The sequence below is a fragment of the Phocoena sinus genome, chromosome 19, assembly GCF_008692025.1.
Source record: "Phocoena sinus isolate mPhoSin1 chromosome 19, mPhoSin1.pri, whole genome shotgun sequence".
Taxonomy (NCBI): Eukaryota; Metazoa; Chordata; class Mammalia; order Artiodactyla; family Phocoenidae; genus Phocoena; species Phocoena sinus.
The window spans coordinates 49,968,089-49,989,016 of NC_045781.1; the positions used below are offsets into that span (position 1 = coordinate 49,968,089).

Sequence of the window (20,928 nt, forward strand, 5' to 3'; positions counted from 1 at the left end):
TGAAATGGCAAAGCTGGGTTCAAAATTAAAAAAAAAAAAAAAGATACAAGGTACTGAGAAAACAAAAATGAATCTAAAGAATTCTAAGGAAGCGGGTAGAGTGTCCCTGAAGTTGCAAATATGAACTTCGTTAAGGAGTCCACCTAAAATTCCAGATTTTTGAGTTCTCCTATAATATCAGCTGTCACCAAAGGCCGCCGCTCTGGGCTGGGCTTCTGGCCTGCAGAATTGGCAGGGAGGCACAGGGAGGGGTGAGCTGGGGCTGCCCTTTTGGATGGAGTAAGGGCCCCAGATTCATCCACATCACTGTTTACGCTACCTGCCTGGCTCCGTAGACTTGGGAGTATTCAGTGCCTGGAGTTGGGTGAAGAAGGACTTTGGATCAAAGAGAACCACCAGCCCCTGACCTTCTCTGATCTGAGCATTAGTTTTCTCATCTGTAGAATGGAACCACTGAAAGCCATACCACAGAGTTGCTATAAGGGTAAACAATGCTAGCGGATGTAAGGTGCTTCAGTAGGTGCAGAAAATTATCACAGTACCTATCTTATTTGTTTACATCCTACCCCCACCCACCGCCCAGTCCTTCAGGGTTAGAAGCATGAAAAACACGAAACCCAGAGAAGAATCTGGGAGAGGGCTGGAGGAAGGCGGGCTGCTTTTGGAAAGAGGTACCTTCTCCAAAAACCGTTCTTTTCCTTGGATTTCACAATGACGCCTCCACCCTCCGCAATGAGAACAAAGCTTTTCAACTTGTGTTTATTCCCCCCACTCGCCGGGAGATTTTCCTAAAGGAAGAGGCATGGGAGCCCCCAACCCAAGCCAGAATCGAAGGCATATATGACAATACGACCCATCCCGGGCAGAAAAAGGCTCCTTTTTAATTAGAATCCTGGAAGGACGTACCCTCTAATTGCTGCACTTGTAGTGTCAGGGCTATCAATATTGGTGCCTCTTTCATTAATAAACTGGCAAGTCAGAAGCTGCAGGAAGGGGGGACCCCCTCCCCCGGTCCCCCTCCCACCCCAAGCTCTACTTAATCAACGGCAGACTCGATCAAACAGGAAAAGAACATGTAAATCAGCTGCATTAATTCCGCAGGCCCTAAATAGGTAGAAGGAAGGAGAGACATGAAAGGCAGACTTCATCCGTTTGCCTGCAATGCCCCTGCTTTCATGAACCCAACCAAGAGGTAGTTATATGGCCCCGCAGATTGCGAGTGACTCGGGGTATGCCCGGGTTTATGTATGGATTAGCGCTGTGATAGACCCTGAGTAGCAAAAGACGAAGACTAATTACCTGACAGAGCTCCCCTCCACTCGCCTGGGTCATTGAAATTAATTTCTGCTTTCAGGCTTGGCAGAAAGCAGCTGCAGAATTTCAGTTCAATACTCAAATTAACGGGGAGCCGAAATTATTTCTCTGCACGGGCGGTATTAGAGGAGTGGGTCACCAAATAGATCTTGATCGCAGACACCAAAGAAAGGATTATTCCTCCCTTTTCATCAAGAGCGTTAGGTCCTTGGAAGGTGCAGAGTTGGGGGCGGGGGGAGAAGAAAAACAACCACGGGTTTTACTGGAGAGTTAACACTTAAGTGCTGCATTACATTGGGTGTGATACACCTGGGTAGGAGATCTCCTGTCCCCCACGCCCGAAATAATTTACAGTTTCCTCTCCATTTAACAAAAAAATTAAATATCTGGCCCTTTTATACATACCCAAATTGGAATTCCTAATCAGGGGGTATTTGTGACTGCTCTTCCGCATCCCTTGTCATCAGGACAGCATTCACTCTTATTTCAGGGATAAGGAAATGGGTGTGGAGGGGAGCAGTAGGGAGGAAGCGCAGGGGAGAGAAGAGGGGAGAAGTCGGAGATGGGAATCGAGCCCAGGGCTTCAGTCTCCAAGTTCCTCTTTCTTCCCCGTGTCGCTTTTCTTCTTCGCTCTAAGTTCCTTCCTCTCTGGGTTCCCTGCTTCCTTTGCAGCCTTGGTGGGATCTGTCAACATTGTGGAGTGCCGTCTGTGCGCACCGGGTCAAGTCCAATGTCATCCAGGCCATCAGTTCTCACCTCATTTGTTTCTGTGATTTTCCCGCCCCTAGGACCTGCCTGATGGATGAGGTTTCGTGGGCACAATACGTCCCCACATTCTTCCTGCCGGCTGAGACACCTGCAGGTCCACGGCCGCTTCCCACGTTGACCCCTGTGTCTTTTGCTCAGGCCGAGACAGTTTCACAGCAGGATATGCACCAGCGGGGACTTCTGGGCCCGAGGCACGTTCGTCACAGGTGCAGGAAACGCGTCTCTCTTCTAACCGTGCCCAGCCCTTTAGGGTCGGGACATAGTTAACCCATTCTGGAATCCTGCTGTCTGGGTTCAAGTTTTGTCCCTTATCTTACTAGGCGTAAAACCCTGGGTTTACTGCTTCTAATATTAATACTATGACTAGTATCTACCATTGTTGTTACTCGTACTATTACCAGTACCTGCTGCATGGGGATTCTGCAAGGATTAAATTAGTTCACGGAGGTAAAACACTTAAAACTGTGCCTAGCACACAGTAAGCTCTCAATAAACGTTGGCCCTGCAATGACCCCTGCCCCTGGTAACCCAGACTCCATAAGCCAAGATAAGGACCTCTTCTTTGTTTGCCTGAAATGGCAGAAAATCTCTCTGTGTACAGCCATCCAGACCCGAGATCTAACAGTGCTGGAACTCGGGATGTTCATAGCCTCTTCCTGCCCTTTTCACGCCTAAGAAATAAAAACACGTCTTCTTTGAAAAGAAAATAGTTACCATTTATCAAATACTTAGCACGTGCCAAGCATACTCATTTATCCAAAAACAAAACCAAACTTAAAAAGCAAACCTTAGCTGCCGGAGGATTCTTGAGCAGCGCAGACATCGCACAGCTGGTTTAGGGATGGTGCAGGGATTCGAACCCTGGTCCTTGTGTCTCCGAGTCCATGAGGCAGCCGTGTGCCCCCTTGTGCTCTGGAGAAGCAATTAGGCCCCTTAGAACATGACCAGCCTTAAACCTGTGACCTGGAGACGGATGACTTCCCCGTATCGTTACCACTCCCTGGAGCCATCCAGCCCCCCGTGGGATAGGAGGTTAATTACCCACACACCGAATCTGCTTATAAGGCTGTTTCAGGTACAGTTTTTATACCCTGGCTCCTAATAATGGCCCCATTATAAATGATTGTCTCGCTGTGATATACTGATTCCTCGCCTCCTAGGAACTGATTTAAAAGGAAGGCCCGGACTTCTTGTGCCCACTGACTTCATTCATATTCCTCTCTGCTTGCTCAGCAGCTGAAGTGGTGTAGGGGACAGCCCCCTACAAAAAAAAATAAGTTTTCTCCCCAGCACGAGGCAGTTGCCATAATTAGTACCGCCAGCTCGCTTGATATCTTGATACTTCATGAAAAAAATCAGTACTTCTCCTCTCTCCCCCGTTTCCCACCGCCGCCCCGCCCCCACCACCTCCTGCTGCCCCCCCCCCCCCCCCCCCCCCCCCGCAAAGCTTCTGATTAGAGCAGCAGTGCCGGTGGACAGATGCTCACCCCTGGGTGTGTCACTTGCCCGTGCAGCCAAAATATTTTAATGATTTCTAGGGCGACTTGGGAGAACGAGTCATAGGGGGATATATCGCATCAGGGAATCTATTTTCCAACCAAGAAACCCCAGGCATGTTTACCCATGTTTATGCCTCTTCTGGGTCAGGTGTGTGAATATACTGCTTGGGACAGCAGGACAGAACGTATGAGGAAAGACACCTCCAGGAAATCTGGAATGCATGTTAGGAACATAAATCGGCCTCTAAGTTGGGATTACTAGGGATAATTGCACTTTGTGGAATTCTTTGTGCTGGTTATTATTATTTTTTTTCTGAGTTTAAAATCAAGGAAATCACTAAAGAGCGCTTTGTTTCCACAAAAGTTGGGTTGCACTGAATATTTATGGTGCTTTAAATTCTGTAAACCTCAGGGCTAAGCAATCTGTATATGTGTATCATTCCAGCCACAATGATCTTGAAGTTCTCAGAACTCGTGAAGCTCTTGCCTCTCCTGCCCTGGTGTTCTTCCCTCGTGGTATGGCCATCTCCTCATCCTTTAGCTCTTAGTATAAAAGCTTCTCAAAGAGGCCAATCCTGAGTGTCTGTATTAGTTTCTGATTGCCGCTGTAGTAAATGAATGCAGACTTGATGGCTTAAAAAGTACGAATGTATTCTCCTACTGCTCTGGAGATGAAAAGTCTGAAATGGGTCTCACTGGGCTGAATTCAAGGTGTTGGCAGGGCCTCGTGGGGACAGTCTGTTCCAGTTTCGAGAGGTTGCTTGCTTTCCTTGGCCCACGGGCCTCTTCTTCCATCTTCAGAGCCAGCAAACGTAGCATCTTTAAGTCTCTCTGACTCTGTTCCTCCTGTCTGACTTTTCCATCTCTTTAGGACCTTCCGTTGGGCCCACCAGGGTCGTTCAGTGTACTCCCCTCAACTCAAGAACTGTGACACATGTACATCTGCAGAGTTCCCTCTGCCGTGTAAACTAACATATTTATGTGTTTCAAAGATTAGAGCACAGTCACCTTTTGGCACCACTCTTGTGTCTGCTACGTTGTCTTAACTAAATAAAGCACTGCTCCTCTATCTCTGTCCTCAGCTCCCTAACCTCATCATACTCACCTTACATACTTAAAATTGTATTCTCTGGTTTACTGGGTTTGTGTATGCTTCTCTAACTAGAACATAAGCTTCTTGAAGGCAGGGACCCATGTCTAGAATCTCCTTCCTTTTCTGTTTCTTCAGCCAGTCAGTCAGGCTGATTTGGTTGTGAGTGACAGAAACCATACTCAGCTGGCTACAGAAAAAAGCAAAAACAGAAAGCATTTATTACCTTATGTAAGTGAAAACTCCAGGGCCATCGTTCGTTCAGCCTTTGCTGGACCCGGGTATTCAGAAGATGTCATCAAGAATTTGTCTCGTCCCTTTTGTGGCTCAGCTTTTCCCTTTGTAGACACACAGACGTCTTTCCTTGATGATGGTGAAGCCAGCTGCACTTTTTGTCAAAACCTGGAGTTGACCAGTTGACTGTCACTGGTCTAGTTGGGTGGGGGTGGAGACCCTTGAATCAGCCTGCAGGAATGGTTGCACGACAGAAGCCACGTGTCAACGTGACATTTGAAAACGTGTGGATTGGGACCGCGGGTAGGGCTGTTTCCCTCACGAATCAGGATGCTTTACTGGAAAGGCAAGTGAACGCTGGCCAGGCACACGCAAAGGACGTAGAATAGCTTCCTTCACAGTCTGGCTTACCTCTCCTCCCACCTTGGAGACTGGCTGGTAACTCTGATTTCTTCTGCCTTTCTACAGATTTCCATCATTACACAAATTAGCACAGGATTATTGGATAATGGTCCCTCTTCAATATGTAATCAGATATTTTGCAAAGCACATTTGGGTCTGTTAGGGAAGGAAATGGACTTCAGCCTGCTTTTGTAGAGGCCTAATTTCCATTTTATTAACCTTCACTGCTGTCATTCTCTGAGACTAGGCCCATTCCTCCGCATTTTATAAAGTAACAGCTGCATTCCCTGAGTGCGCACTCTGCACTAGGCATCACACCAATCCTTAGAATATCACCTCCCTTATTCCTCAGAACGACCCGCAGTGGAACTCAGCATCTCCTGGCCGCTAAGTGGCAGATCCACGGTTTAAACCCTACACCCTAAACAGAAGCTTCTAGAGCACAGGCCAAAAATGTGTTGGCTAAGGTTGGTGACGTGAAACCAAGTATTTCTGCTTCGGGGGATCCCAGCCCTCTCCCCCTCCAACCCTAAAGAGCTAGAGGAGTTTACTGCTGTTTTTCTAAAGAGCAACGTTAGTAATTACTTGGGCAGAAATTTTATACGAACAGAGAGCTTTTCTTTTTCATTTGCTTCCGCTTAGTCTTTTCCATTATTCATTCGGCTTCGTGGACCCTCCTATGCATACACCGTACTTATTCTTATTCACCCAGGACAGGTGTGTGGCACCTTGGAGAAGATGAAGACAGAGAGAAAATCAGTCAGACAGGAATTATGTTGAAAGATGACTGAATAAATTACCACCTCCCAGGAGTTGTATGAAAAATGGCTATTTCTGTAGGACACCAGAGCACCTTTTTCCTCTCTAATTCATGCGTATCCCTACACAAAGGCCCAGGGCGACGGGGAGTCTGTTTCTGGCCTGTGGGGAGCGTTCTGAGAATGCGAAGCCCTTGTGCTCGGAGGCACTGTGGGTGGCCACCCCCTTCACCTGCAGCCAGCCAGTCCCCTTGCACACCCTGCTTTGGGGATGAGTTTTCATCACAGTCTTGTTCGCGGAGAACTCTGGGGTAAACGGTTACGGGTCACCAAGTGGTCTTGCTAATGAGAGATGGAACATACCAATGGACAATGGCCAGACTGTCTCTGATCACAGAACTCTGACCCACAAGCCCTGCAGCCATCAAGCAAAAATGGTCAGGACTTGGTCGGTAACCTCCAGCGTCCCTCTTTTTTTTTTTTTAATTTATTTACTTTTGGCTGCATTGGGTCTTCATTGTTGCGCACGGGCTGTCTCTAGTTGCGGAGAGCAGGGGCTACTCTTCATTGCGGTGCGTGGGCTTCTCATTCAGCATCCCTCATTTTTGCCTTCTCTTCCAACTCGGGACCAACTGGAGAAAGCCAGATATGCTCCCAAGACAAGTAGCTTCTAGCTGGCCTGCCTTCCGCTGCCCCGGGTCGACAGCCTCCAGTCAGAACACACTGAAGCCTTCCCTCTTCTCACTAGGAAACTTGCCCTCTCCCCTGCCTGCCCCTCCATCTCTGCCAAACACCAGTGATGGTGGCCGACTCTCCTGCGATAACAAGCTTTGAATAAATGGCCGCTGTTTAATCTCATTTGGGTGGCCTTGGTTTACTGCTAGGCTAACTTTGCCCTGGCTTCATTTTTTTCACACAACTCTTCCCCTGTATATCAACACACACCAAGACCTTGATCTCCCTCCCCCACCCTTCCTTTTCTCCTCCTCTCCCACTGGTCCTTCTTTTATGACTCTGCTCTCTTTTGACCTTAGTTAAAATAATTTGTGACTGTTGTTGCATGATTATTTTATGCGTTGAAGGTCTGCAGTGCGCAAGGTGGGTTCACCCGTCATCTCATTTAACCCTTAGGGGAACCCCACAGATGTACTCTCAGCCCCCATTTCACAGGTCAGGTTAATGGACAGCCAGAGGAGCTAAGTGACCTTGGCTTCCCAAGGTGATAGCAGTGAAGGATCCAAACTCATATCTGTGGTTGAATCCAAGGCCCTGGCTGCCATTTTGACCTAGGTCTCTGATCTAAGTGTAACACCCTGGAGGGCAGGCTCTGTTATAATTTATCTGTGTACTCCTTACAGCAGCTAGAGGCCTGGGCAGCTGGCTGAAATGTCTGAGGAAGGAGGGAAGAGGGATGAAGAAGAAGAAAAACAGGAAGAATGAACACAGATTCAGTTGAAGAAAAAGTGTTTGGCTGAGTTGCGTAAAAATGATCTCATCTTTTTTCCTTTTAATATATCACTACATATAGCGACCATAGTGTCTCTCTAATTTCAGGACGTGCTTTGAAGATGAAAAGTGGTGTGTATCTGCTTAGCACTCTTTTTAAAAAAATTTTGTGGGATTATAGTTGATTTACAATGTTGTCTTAGTTTTGAGGTGTACAGCAAAGTGATTCAGTCATGTGTATACATATATTCATTCTTTTTTAGATTCTTTTCTCATATAGCTTACCATAGAATATTGAGTAGAGTTCCCTATGCTCTACAGAAGGTCCTTGCTGGTTATCTATCTTATATATAGCAGTGTGTGCATGTTAATTCCAAGCTCCTGATTTATCCCCCCCCCCACCCCTTTGTTTCCCCTTTGGTAACCATGAGTTTGTTTTCAATATCTAAGTTTGCTTCTGTTTTGTAAACGAGTTCATTTGTATCATTTTTAAAAAACTTATATTCCCCATACGAGTGGTATCATATGACATTTGTCTTTCTCTGTCTGACTTATTTCACTTAGTATGATCGTCTCTAGATCCATCTATGTTGCTGCAGATGGCATTATTTTGTTCTTTTTTATGGCCGAGTAATATTTCGTCTTTCAGAAAAACATACTCATATCTGTACATTTACAGATGATTTCCTCCTTAAATTCCTTAAGCTGGAGACACCACCCGTGTTCCAAATGAACACAGATTCAGTTTTGTCACCTGTGTGAAATTAGGGCCCTGGTGTCCTGCTTCCCACGGTCGTCCGCCAAGATGTTTGTTACTCACCCAGCGACTTAGCCCAATTCTAAAGTCTCGGTGGTGTGAATCCAGGACAGCCACATCCCGAAGCGTTTTTCACGCATAGGTTGTTCACGCTAGTCTTCGAGATTGTACAGTTAGCATATGTTGTCCTGGCGATGTATTTATTATAATGGAAGTGTTCTCAGGGAACCAGATTTAATAGTTTTAAATCAGAGGCCAGCACGGACTTTTAGGAATTCCATTCATAGTAAGTTTCAGGCCCGACGAAGGGTTATGGAATGGGTTTCCGTTGCCACATCTCCCCCGTCCCACAAATCTCACCTGGCCTACAAACGTTCCGCTGTGGATTTCTTCAAGCCAGCCACCTGCTGCACACAGAAAATTCAGGGTTTATACCATCACCTACATGACACGCCTTCCAGTGAAAAAGGGGTGGGGGAAAAACGTGGGCTGGCTGTTGGGTTTGTATCCTAAACCCTTATAACAACGTGAGTCTCCTTAATGGAGAGTCTTGGAAGCCTGGGACTGACGGGAATCTGGCTTTTCTTGTGTTCAGTTGATAGCCCCTTGAAGGCTGGAGCCATTGCCCATCTGTTTAGCTCTCTTATTCACGAGCAAGTTGGACCCCCCCCCCCCCCCCCCCCCCCCCCCCCCCCCCGCTGCCAACCCGAGGCCCAGGTACCTGGCATCTCTTGGTTGATATCAGGATCCACAAAGGTTTCTTACATTGTCAAGCGCCAAAGTAGCACTGCTATGCACCATCTTTATGTAAACTGCCCTATTTCATGTGTGTGCATCCCCTAGCATGCTTAAACAGGAGAGGCGAATGAGAGAGCGGGCCCCAAGATGCCCAGAGGCCTGTGGTTGCTCTGTGTCTACAGAAAAGCAGTACTGATCGAATTAGACTCTTAAATGTCTGTGGATCTCAGGTTGAATACAAGCAGCTATTCAGTGTCTTACTCTGGCAGAACAAGTCCCTTGGAGGTGGGAAGCCATGCAGGTCCCTGGAAGTGTGAGCAGATTGTTAAAAGTGTATCAAAGATGGGCCACAGTGATGCCAGATTGCACCCTTGGTGCTCATCCAAGGTCTAGGGCTAAACCCTCGCCTTTACCTGTTACATGCTTAGTTGTTCCTTCTCTTCCCAAAGAACTTCAGCACATATACCTCCAGAGACCCAGCTCACCTCCCCAGACCATGTCCCCTGCCACCCTGTCTGCTACCAGTGCAGATGGGAAGCATCAGTGCTTGGTAGGGGAGTGGAGCTGCTGTTACCCTGAACCCTGAAAAGAAGTATCAGAGAGCACATGCTTTGGAATCAGACCCAGCTGGTTTCTGCCAAACTGCTTCGACTCGTAACAGACTTACTCTTTTTGAGCCTTAGTTTCATCACCTCTAGAATGGGAAGTCTTGTTAGCTGTTACCTAATGGAGTTAGATATTCTGTAGGTAAAATGGCTGGCAGAGTGCCAGGCACAGAGATGGTCACTCTTACCAGTTGCTTTCTTGGGTTGATCACTCCCTGCCGAGATCAGGTACAAGAATGAATGTATGATTGGCATTCCTGGGACTGCTTTAAAGGAAGTATCACCAGGCTCTCACGATAAGCCAGGTGTCCAGAAGGTGGCTTGCAAGCAAGGCTCTGAGTTACTTAGAACATGTTTGGAAGCTGTGTCCCATGAGTGCCAAGTGCAGTCGTGGACGCTACAAGGGGCTGTAAAGGAAGCCGTGATAAATCACTCAGACCCTCCGCAGCTCACTCTTCTCCCTAGCGCTCCAGGCACAGCCATTTCTCAACCTGTTCAGGGTTTCCCTGTGAGTCACCTAGACAGCTCTCCCATCATCAACTCCCAGCCAAGACTCCCCCTCCTTCCCGGACTCAGGATTTATCACGCTCAAGAATTGGGTGCTGGAGACAAGATGCCACATTCCTTTTCTTTTTAGATTCTGATTTCTTTGTGATGAAAACAGAGTTGGTAGATAGGCAGATATTTCTTTTATACATGTATATGTTTTTATTGGACTGTGAATTTCTTAACCTTTGTTAACTCATGACCTTAGTAAATTTTTTGACTGGACCCAAGCGTAAGACCTGATTCAACTTTTTTTTCCCAATCAGGAGTCACTTGTTACTTTGAAAAACCAACTTTTATTTTTTGAATATGTAGTCAGTAGTGTGCATGGTAGAAGAAGGAGAAGAAGAAGAAAATTTAGGAACTGAGGCAGAAGAAAATTCAAACGTTCTATTAACTCCACTGTCCTGAGATGATCACTCTTAATATTTGGTTCTTTGTTCATTTTTTCTTTCTTCTGAGTGAAGACTTTTTTGTTTTAAACAAGTTGGGCTCCTAATCTCTGTGTGTGTGTCTGTGTGTGTGTATATTCTTGAATAAGAATTTCTCACGTCACTAACCATTGCTTAGAAAAAGTACCATATGAATGAATTGTATTTTGTTTAACCATTTCTCTCTTTTTGGATAGCTAGGCTGTTTTGCAGTTTGAGCACTGTATTTTTCTGTATTTTTATTTTGTTTTTTCAGAAAATTTATTTATATTTCTTTTAAAACCTTATTTTTTTTCTCCCAGTTTTATTGAGATATAATTGACAGCACTGTGTAAGTTTAAGGTGTCCAGCATAGTGATTTGACTTACATAACACGTGAAGTGGGCACTGTGCGTTTAAAAATAAGAGCTCAGGTGTATTTTATTATTTACTTTTGCCTCACATATCGTGTCACATAAGCATAGCGGTTATGACGGCAGACTCCCCGATAATCCTTTCACCTCCACTGATTAACCTAAGCCCATCAGGCTAACATACGTGTCTTGCCAGAGAACTGGTTTAGAATCAGACGTGTGACCCAATCCTGGCGCGTGAAAATGGAGGGCGCTCCCGGGAAAGGTTTTCTTACTCCTGAAAGTGTTGCACGAGGAAAAGACAGACTTTCTGCTTTCTCTGGACATTGGCTCAGCCTGGACGCTCTGCGGCCGTCTTGTGCCCAAGCAGCCTTCCAGCCTGAGACGAAGCTGTCCCCAAAGGGGACAGAGAAACAGGTGGAGAAACCCGGGTTAAATGGGACATCATAGAGCTTCTGGTTCCGCTGTACATGTGGCCCGTCCACCTCTGGACTTTGGTGGTCAGAGAAGAAGCTATTTAAAAACTTTTTTTAAAACTTTTTATTTTATATTGGAGTACAGGTGCTTAACAGTGTTGCGTTGGTTTCAGGTGTACAGCAAAGTGACTCAGTTATACATATACATGTATCCTTTTTCAAATTATTTTCCCGTTTAGGTTGTTACATACTATTGAGCAGAGTTCCCTGTGCTTTACAGTAGGTCCTTGTTGGTTATCCATTTAATTTAATTTTTAAATAAGTTTTCTTTTTTTTAGAGTAAATTTATTTATTTATTGGCTGCGTTGGGTCTTCGTTGCTGTGTGTGGGCTTTCTCTAGTTGCGGAGAGCGGGGGCTACTCTTCATTGCGGTGCGCGGGCTTCTCATTGCAGTGGCTTCTCTTGTTGCAGAGCAGGGGGTCTAGGCGTGCAGGCTTCAATAGTTGTGGCGCGTGGGCTCGGTAGTTGTGGCTCACGGGCTCTAGAGCGCAGGCTCAGTAGTTGTGGCCCACGGGCTTAGTTGCTCCGCGGCATGTGGGCTCGCCCTGGACCAGGGCTCAGACCCGTGTCCCCTGCATTGGCAGGCGGATTCTTAATCACTGCGCCACCAGGGAAGTCCCTGATTATCCATTTTAAATCTAGCAGTATATACGTGTCAATCCCAAACTCCAAATCTGTCCCTCCCCGCCAGTAACCCTAAATTTGTTTTCTGAGTCTGTGAGTCTGTTTCTGTTTTGTAAATAAGTTCATTTATATCATTTTTTTTTTGAGAGAATAAGCTGTTTTAAGTTGGTCTTGAATCACGTATCTGTTACTTGCGCGTGGATACATCCCGCATCATTTAAGTAGGGTGAGCAAATATAATATCTTCACAATGCAAAGAGTCCTACAGAGGGAGAAGCGGAGATGCAGAGAGAAGGTTTGCCCAAGGTCACACCCCCTTTGGGGAACCCAAACTGTTGCAGAAACTTCTTTTTAAGTCATGTCTTTGCTACTTAAAGCAAAGTGCCTTCCCTCCCCCTCAGGTAGAGAGACACTGTCCCAGGGCCAGAGTGACATCACGAAATGAGCCTGGGATGGAGAGTCAGAAAGTGTTATTTCAAACTGGCTTTGACCCTTCACCTGGGTGTGTGATTTAGGCAGAGCTTCTCAACCCGTCTAGTTTCCAGGCCCCTTACTAGTAAACGGAGTTAATATACTGACACGAGAATCATGAGATATGAATGCCTTTGTAGAAATCATTTATAAAATGGTCACACAATTATCATTGTTGTCCACTCCAGTGATATTTATCTAGCACCTACTATGTGCCAGGCTCTATTTTACGTTTTAGCAATATGGCAGTGAACAAACAGATACCTCTGCCCGCATGGCTTTTATATTCTAATGAAAGTGGCAGAAAATAACAGGTAAAACAATATACTGAGTGCTCTGGGAAGAGGGACTCAAGTTCCTTCTAGATTCTGATTTTTCCAGGATTTAAATAATAATTTTAGGTGAGCGATTATTATTTTTGTCTATATCTGTGTATCTGTCTATCTGTCAGTCCATCCAACCATCCTGCCCCTTCCTTCATTCCTTCATGTCTCCCTCTCTCATATATATGTATAAAATTACATATTTCACATTCTAGATTCTGATTTCTCCGTGATCTAAATAATAATTTTAGGTGAGCAATTATTTTTTTTTAGTCTATCTGGCGGTCCATCCCTCTCCCCATTTGTTAGTTTATTGCCTTTGAACTTCTTCACCTTTCTTAACCTACGTCCTAGGTAAATTGGTTGGACATTGGGATAGCACTTACTTTTACTACTGTCCGCGTTTTTGGAAATAGACTAGTGTTTCTTAAATTGTGCTCCCAGGACCCCTGAATGTTGCAGTAGTATTTTCTGGGGTGTGCCCATGCATGTGGGAGCATGTGCATACGTGTTTATCTCAGCGATGACCTAGAAAGATTCACTAAGCATCTATGGTTCATCTGGGTGACCACCTTAAAAATAATCACAAACGCATCACAATGCCCGTGTTTGCATTTTGAGTTAGTGGTGACTGTGGCCTAACTCTGCTGTTTTCCCCCAGTCTTCTGACATCTTCCTATCCGGTGTGCATTGCTGGTCCTTGTCAACCTTCTTTTACAAAGACGAGACTGAGGCTCAGGGGAGCTTCGAGGCTGTGCCTGGGCCACACAGCCCTCTGGTTGCAGGCCTGAGCCCCACTCCCCTCGCCCCCCAGCCTCGACCTCTCCCCTCTGTCAGCATCACCCAGTGGGACACGGGCCCTAAATCTGATTTGATAGCTGAGGGTAAACCAGCTTATAAGATGCTACAGAGCAATGCTTTTCCTTTCTGAGAACTTGATATAATAAAGTTGGCTTGATCTCCCCAGCCTGTATCTTGAGGGAACAAGTAAATTAAACAAGTAATTATATCCATAATGTTTTCAGAAGTTAGAAGATGTAAATATATGAACCTCATCTGAGCGTGCCGCCTTTTGTCTCCAGTGTTTCCTGCCAAAAGATCTCTCGACAGGAAATAAACATTAAAATAATCTTTAATCCCTTGTCTGGTCTATTACCATTAACAATTGATGCCCTTTAATTTTGTGGGATTTTAACTACAAAATGGAACGGCTAAGTAGTGATAATTGGGTTTGGAATTATACGGTCATTTATATCAACAGAGATGCAAGAGGCTGGGAGGGAGGGTGATTAATTATTTACTATTTCCTGGCTGTGGTTCCTATCATAGAATTTTCTGATATGTTCTGCTGTGAACAATTATCACCAAATGAAAGTAAACAAATCTGTGATCTGAAGCCTTATTTAGAAGTTAGACTATATTTAGGTGCTCCGGGCTTGATTTTCACGGACCCTGTGGGCTGTGCGTGTTCCCCTTTCGCGGTCCCACCTGCCCTGAATTTGAATTTGGTTATCTTTGTGCATCTTACAGGCTCCTTGACGCGCAGCCCTGGGGCGACACCTTGGTTTGCCAGGGGAAAACAAAACCAGCATCAAGTCAGATGTCGGTTCAGTACCACAGGCGTCTTCGGGAGGGGGTCATGGTTTATTCTTCCCCGTACCTGGTTTGCTTCATCACAGGGTGGGGAGACAGGAGCAAAATGATCATGTCAGCTTGAGAATGACAGTTATGCTCTGCTCTTTCTTTTAACGTCAGCACACGCAGGCATGTGCGTGTGTGCTTGTGCGTGCGTTCAGTGCAGGGCCACCTCGTCATGCCTCCGTCTGCCCCGTCATCGTTCAGTGGCACATAAACACTGTGTGATCAAGCCTTTGTGGGTGTGCAGTCACCGGCATGACACGCGTTGCCTTTCTCTGTCACCTCTGGGTGACACACATCCACAAGGTGCATCCCCGTGAATCTTCTTAATTCTCCCTCCATGTGACTCCTTCCAAAGCCAGGGGCCAAGATCCTTCAGTAGATTCCTCTCCTCGTGAAGATTGATGGGTCTTTGGTCCGATGTGTTTCGTGGGAAGCAGAAGGACACTTAGAGAAAGGATGTGGACAGCAGCCATTCCAAGGGTCACTCCGACAGTCTCAGTTCACCCCCAGACTCGGGGGCGTCAGGGCATTCGAGCATACGCTCGATGAGCAGGTTTTCCCGCTGGCTTCATGCATGCCTTGAATTCTGGGGATAGCGCAGGCCTCTCCTGGTGCTTTCCCGGTGTATGAGTGGCACCTCCGTTCATCCACCCGCACAACCCAGACACCAGGCAGCTGTCACCTCACCCTCACGTGTGTCCTGCCATCACTGAGTTGTGTCGCTTACTGCCTTGGGTCTGTCCCCGTGGGTCATCTCCACCATCAGCACCCTAGCTCTGGTTGCCGTCGTCCCTTGCCTGGGTTGTTACCATCCTTCCTCCCTGGGCCCGCGGTACGCTCGGCCTTTGCACTCTGCAGCCAGGGCCTGGGGACGGGTCACGGGCCCCTCCTGCTTTTCCCAGCCTGTGATTCCGGATGGAGACGGGGGCCACCTTGCCCTCTGTAGCTCGGGAGGTGGAGCAGAGAACGACTGGAGGCTCCCTCCCATGGGCCATGCTCGACTCTTGATTTGCCGATGATGATACTATTGTTTTTTTTATTATTATTAACTCAGTTTTCTTCGGTGGGTAGAGTGTGCGTGTTGGTGGTGACTGTTCTCTTCAGGGAGACTTGGCCCTGGAGTGCTGGACACACTTTGGAAGCCAGACTCCAGGGCCGGGTGACTTTGATGTTTCATCTGGTACCAGAGGTTCTTAACCTCACACTGTTGACCTGCGGTTCGGCTAACTCTTTGTCGTGGGGTGCATTGTGGGTTGTTGAACAGCAGCCCTGGCCTCTACTCTCTAGATGCCAGTAGCCTCCACCTGCCTCCCAAATCCTGAAAAGCCAGAAGTATCTGCAGACACTGCCAAATATCCCTTGGTCAGGGGGCAAAATCACCCCTAGTTGAGAACCCATGCTTTATGCCCTTCTCTACAGTTTTTTGTTGTGTTTTTTTTGGGTTTTTTTTTTTTGTGGTGCGCGGGTCTCTCACCGCTGTGGCCTCTCCCGTTGCGGAGCACAGGCTCCAGATGCGCAGGCTCAGCGGCCATGGCTCACGGGCCCAGCCGCTCCGCGGCATGTGGGATCCTCCCAGACCGGGGCACGAACCCGCGTCCCCTGCATCGGCAGGCGGACTCTCAACCACTGCGCCACCAGGGAAGCCCCTTCTCTACAGTTTTGATGTGTGTGTTTTTTTTTTTTTCCCCCAAGAGAAAGTATTTATACTCTTATAGATTAGAACAAAAGAAAGTATGAATAAAACCAAAATAGTAATATGAACTACTGCTTCAGTAATGCTTAGTATGTGCCAAGCCCTACTCCAAACACTTGCTATGTATTCAGTGATTTAATCCCCACGAGAGTTCCAGAAAGCAGTAGAGTAGTTTCTGCGGGTTGCCTTAACAATGTACCACAAACTGGGTGGCTTAAAATAAGAGAAATGTATACTCTCACAGCTTTGGACGCCAGAATTCTGAAATTGAGGCACTGGCAGGGCTGGTTCCTTCTGGGCCTCTGAGTGAGAATTGGTTCCAAGCCTCTCTCCCAGCTTCTCGGGGGGCCTCAGCCATCCTTGGTGTTCCTGGGCTTACGGTGGCAGAACTCTGTTCTCTCTTCCCAACTTCACACCACCTTTTTCCCTCTGAGTTTGTGTGTCCTGTCTTCTTAAGAGGACGCCAGTCATTGGATTTAGGCCCACCAGAATCCAGTATGACCTCATTTTAACTTAATTATCTCTGCAAAGACCCTGTTTCCAAATATAGTCTGAGGTTCCAAGTGGACTTAAACTTCGTGGAAACACTATTTAACCCAGTACAAACAGGTTTTACTCTCACGTGCATTTCACAGGCAAGGAAACTGCGGCCTATAGGGATGACCTGACCACTTAAATCACAGGTAACCAAGTGGCAGAGCTAAGGGTTCAAACCAAGTCGAACTGGTTCCACAGTCCAAGCGTATAACCGTTGCACTAGTGGTTCTCAAAGTGTGGTCCTCAAGCCAGCAGCACTGGCATCACCCGGGAGCTTGTTAGACATGCACGTTCTCGGGCCACACCCCAGACCCCCTGAGTCAGAAACTCTGGGAATGGGTTCCAGACCTCCTGTTTTAACAGTCCCTCCAGAGGCTTCTGATGCATCCTAAAGTTTGAAAAGTCTGGGTGAAAGTGCAGTGTAAGAAAGATACCTTCGAAGACGTCATTTTAATCAATTACCAAATGTTGCTTGAGTGCACTTACAAAGCACAGTACTGACATCTTCCTCCAAAGGGCTGGGCAGGAGAGTTCTGTTTATTTGTCTAATGGCATCTTTTCTCCTGGTTCACCAGTGCCCAAAAGCATTTGAAAAATCACACTGATCTGATCTTTGCCTATATGAAGATAGAAAGCGCCAAGTCAAAGATAAATTGAGAGAAGTATTTTCATTTGGCTAAGTCACTCTGCTTACTTAGACGTACAGCCTGACTCTTCTTAGATGTTTATTGCAGGAGAGCAAACCACTAGACCTTCCGTTCCCTTTCATCAGCTGCTTTCCCATCCGTTCCCAGGGCCTTCCCCCCGCGGAATTTAACTCTCTGTTCGTGCATGTAATAAAGTCACCTCGTTTTAGGCCCATCAGTACATTGTTAATTGATCTTCATTTCCTATGATTTCACCTCAAAGCCAGCACAGCGCTCACCATGGTGACACCGGGGTTGTCGATCTCGCCTGGGCAAGCATTTACTCTTTTTAGCAAACTTTCATTATCCTCTGTTTCGGAAGGCCTTTTCCCCCATCTGTTTACTTTTGTAAACTTCACTTCTTCTTTTTTTTTTTTTTTTTTAATTACAGATTATATAAAATAATGCTATCAGCAGGAAGGAGGTTATTACCTTGCAGAGGGAAGTGTTGAAAGTAGATTGGCCACTCTGAGCCCACGTCTGAAATGCACTTGTACACGTGAAGTTCCCCCGTCTCTGGCAGAAACCCCTTCCATTTATTTGAGGAGGTTCGGTGTGGGCCTGGGGGAAACGGAAGGAAATTGGAGGCATTGATATTCTCCCTGGAGGTGGAGAAGACCGCTCAGCACAGGAGGAGGATATAGGCTGGCTTTTCAGTTTCTGCTGGGAGAGGTCCTGGGGTGGAGATGTAGTGATGAGCGTCCGAAGTTCCCTGCATCTTCTATCAGTTAATTCACAAAACGAGCCAGGCCTTCCTCATCCTGGAAGAGTTTTACCTGAAGCTTCATTTCATTTCTGATTGTCTGTATTGCTGCTTGTCACCCCACTTGGGGGAAATAAACGTTAAAAGGAATAGAAGCTCATGGTAAAATTTCAAACCTTTCGATAAGATTTGACAGTAAGAGTTTTCCTCCATCCCTCATCTCCAATACTTTCTTCAAAAGAAAGCATCTATTAAAGAAAGGTTTGTTGTGGGTTCTTCCAGAAACCTCGTATGCATTTACCATCAGATGTAGACATGTATAGCCTTTAAAAAAATGCACGCACCGAAGACCGTTGAATACATTTTGTTCATTACCCTGCTCTTTTTATGTGATAATGTCTTGGAGATTATTTGGTCCGGGCACAGGTAGCTCGGCCGCCCATTGTGCCGTGACTGCCTAATGTTCTACCACGTGGTGTCCTGTCACTTACCCGTTCACGCCTCTCTGGACACGTGTACGTTGAACCCGTGTTATGCTTTTACACACGATTCGGTAACGAACACTCCTGCGTGTGCCCTTCATCTCCTTGTACCAGGATATCAGGAGGGCGATTTTGCAGTAGCAGAAGTTCTGGAGCAAGGGTTGCGTGCATCTCCGAAACGATTAGTTTCATAGGATTTGCCTAATTGTCCTTTAGAACAGTGGCACCAGTCTCCTCTCCACCATCTCCCCGGAGAATGCGTGTGTCACCCCAGAAATTGTCAGAAATTGTCCCCAGCAGCCACAGAAGAAGAAGAAGCAGAAGAGAAGGCTAGATCACCATTGACAGGTCAGCTAGTCAATAATCAGCACCCCAATTTTAAAAATTCATCTGGTCATCGTGTTATAAGTTTCTTCTGAAGCGAGCACTTCATAGCATCGTGTAGCCCAGTCCCTAAGTGTGGCAGTTATTTTTTTTCCCTCCCCTTTCGATGCGTCACATTGATTTTCTGTATGACTTTATCTGCTAAATACAAAGTGGGATTGAACAGTTATTTGTCTGGATTTGACCATTCCTTATCAAACATTTATGATTTAGCTTTCGCCACGGCATCTTCTTGTAAGGTGTTTCTTATTTTTATCTTTTTCCGTAAAGGTAGGATTGTGTCGACAGCCCCGTAATAAATCTCTCTTGAAAGAGACGTGTTGCAGAGGGTGGCGAGAGAGCAGGGGGTGGTGGTGGGGGGGGGCCTCTGCCTGGGCTGTTTGAGGGAAAGCTTCAAGAAGGGGCACTGTGAATTGTTTCTGGACCGAAGTCCTCTTTTAATACTAGTAATCGTCCCCCCGGCTTTGGGGCTTTGCAATATCTAAGGATTGGTTGCTTCTCGGGAAGCACAGAAGGGTGCAGCTCTGACAGTGAATTGTCTAGTACATAAGTGAGGTTGGTACAGACAAGGCCAAATCTTAGAACCACCTCCTGTCTGCACATAGATTAATGTCCCTGTCAGGGTCAGGGCAGGGTCACCAGCATTCACTAAGAGTCTTGGTTGGAATTTAATCTGCAGACAAGAGATTGGAGAAAAACAGAACACAGTGAGACTTCCATATTTTTCTCTCATTCTTTCTGTTTCCTTCTTGTTGAGCTCATTTTCTAGGTCCACAGAGAGAAGAGAGGATTGGAAAATTTCACTCAGTTCTAGGAAACTTTATTGAGCACCTACTGTGTGTCGAGCATCATGCCCTTGGAGCCAATTCCGTGGACACAGGGATGAATAAAACAATATGGCAGCGTGGAGGGAGTGGCCATACCACTGTGGGTTTGCACCCCAACTCTTCATTGTTGGGTGACTTAGAGAAATTTTTTGTTGTTGTTTAAAATAACACACATCTGTCACATCACCGTTTCTGTGAATGAAATATTTGGACGTGGTTCAGCATTTCTCAGGCCGTAATCAAGAAGCTGCTGTCCCAAGCTCGCACTTAACGGTTCTTGGCAAGACCGGGGTTTTGGCTCTTCGTGGGCTGAGGGCCTCAGTTGCTTGTTGGCTGTTGGCTGTTAGTTGTTGCCGAGTGGGCCCCTCTGAAGGGCAGCTCACAGCATGGCAGTCCAGGTGCATTTCATCTGAGTGAGCCAGCAAAAGAGCAAGAAACAGGAAGCAAGGCAGGAGCCAGAGTCCTGGGGGCACTTAGTCTCAGAAGTGGAAATCCATCATTTTATTTATTTTTTAACTGAGATATTATTTAATACTGTAACATTCTCCCTTTTAAAGTATACAATTCAGTGGTCTTTTAGTATATTTTCGAAGTTGTATGACCATCACCACTGCCATATTACGGAACATTTTCATCACTCCAAAAAGAAACCCCACTCCCATTAGTAGTCACTCCCCATTCCGGGCCCCTGGCTTCTGGCAACCACTAATCTGCCCGCTCGCTGTTTCTGTGGATTTGCCTCTTCTGGACAATTCACATGAATGGAATCATACAATATGCAGCCTTTTGCGATTGGCTTCTGTCACTCAGCCTAAGGTTGTCAAGGTCCATCCATGTTGTAGCGAGGATCATTATTTCATTCTTTTTTTTTTTTTTTTTTTTTTTTTTTGGCGATACACAGGCCTCTCACTGCTGTGGCCTCTCCCGTTGCGGAGCACAGGCTCCGGACACGCAGGCTCAGTGGCCATGGCTCACGGGCCCAGCTGCCCCGCGGCATGTGGGATCCTCCCGGACTGGGGCACGAACCCGCGTCCCCTGCATTGACAGAAAGACTCTCAACCACTGCGCCACCAGGGAAGCCCCGTACTCTTCTTTATGGAGATGTGGGCCCCGGGTTTACTTAGGAGTGTTTATTTCTGC

General features: G+C 46.6%; 1 protein-coding gene across 4 annotated transcripts in view; it reads left to right on the forward strand.

Annotated features, from left to right (window-relative positions):
- WWOX (WW domain containing oxidoreductase) overlaps nucleotides 1-20,928 on the forward strand; it is a 995,315-nt gene that overhangs the window by 473,624 nt on the left and 500,763 nt on the right. The window contains exon 9 of one of the 4 annotated variants that reach the window (XM_032614395.1): nucleotides 7,424-7,502. The exons of the other annotated variants lie outside the window; for them this stretch is intronic. Within the exon in view, the coding sequence (XP_032470286.1) occupies nucleotides 7,424-7,450 (27 nt within the window). The 3' untranslated portion in view covers nucleotides 7,451-7,502. Of the gene's footprint in view, nucleotides 1-7,423; nucleotides 7,503-20,928 lie in introns of those variants that run through there. 4 annotated transcript variants of the gene reach the window in all.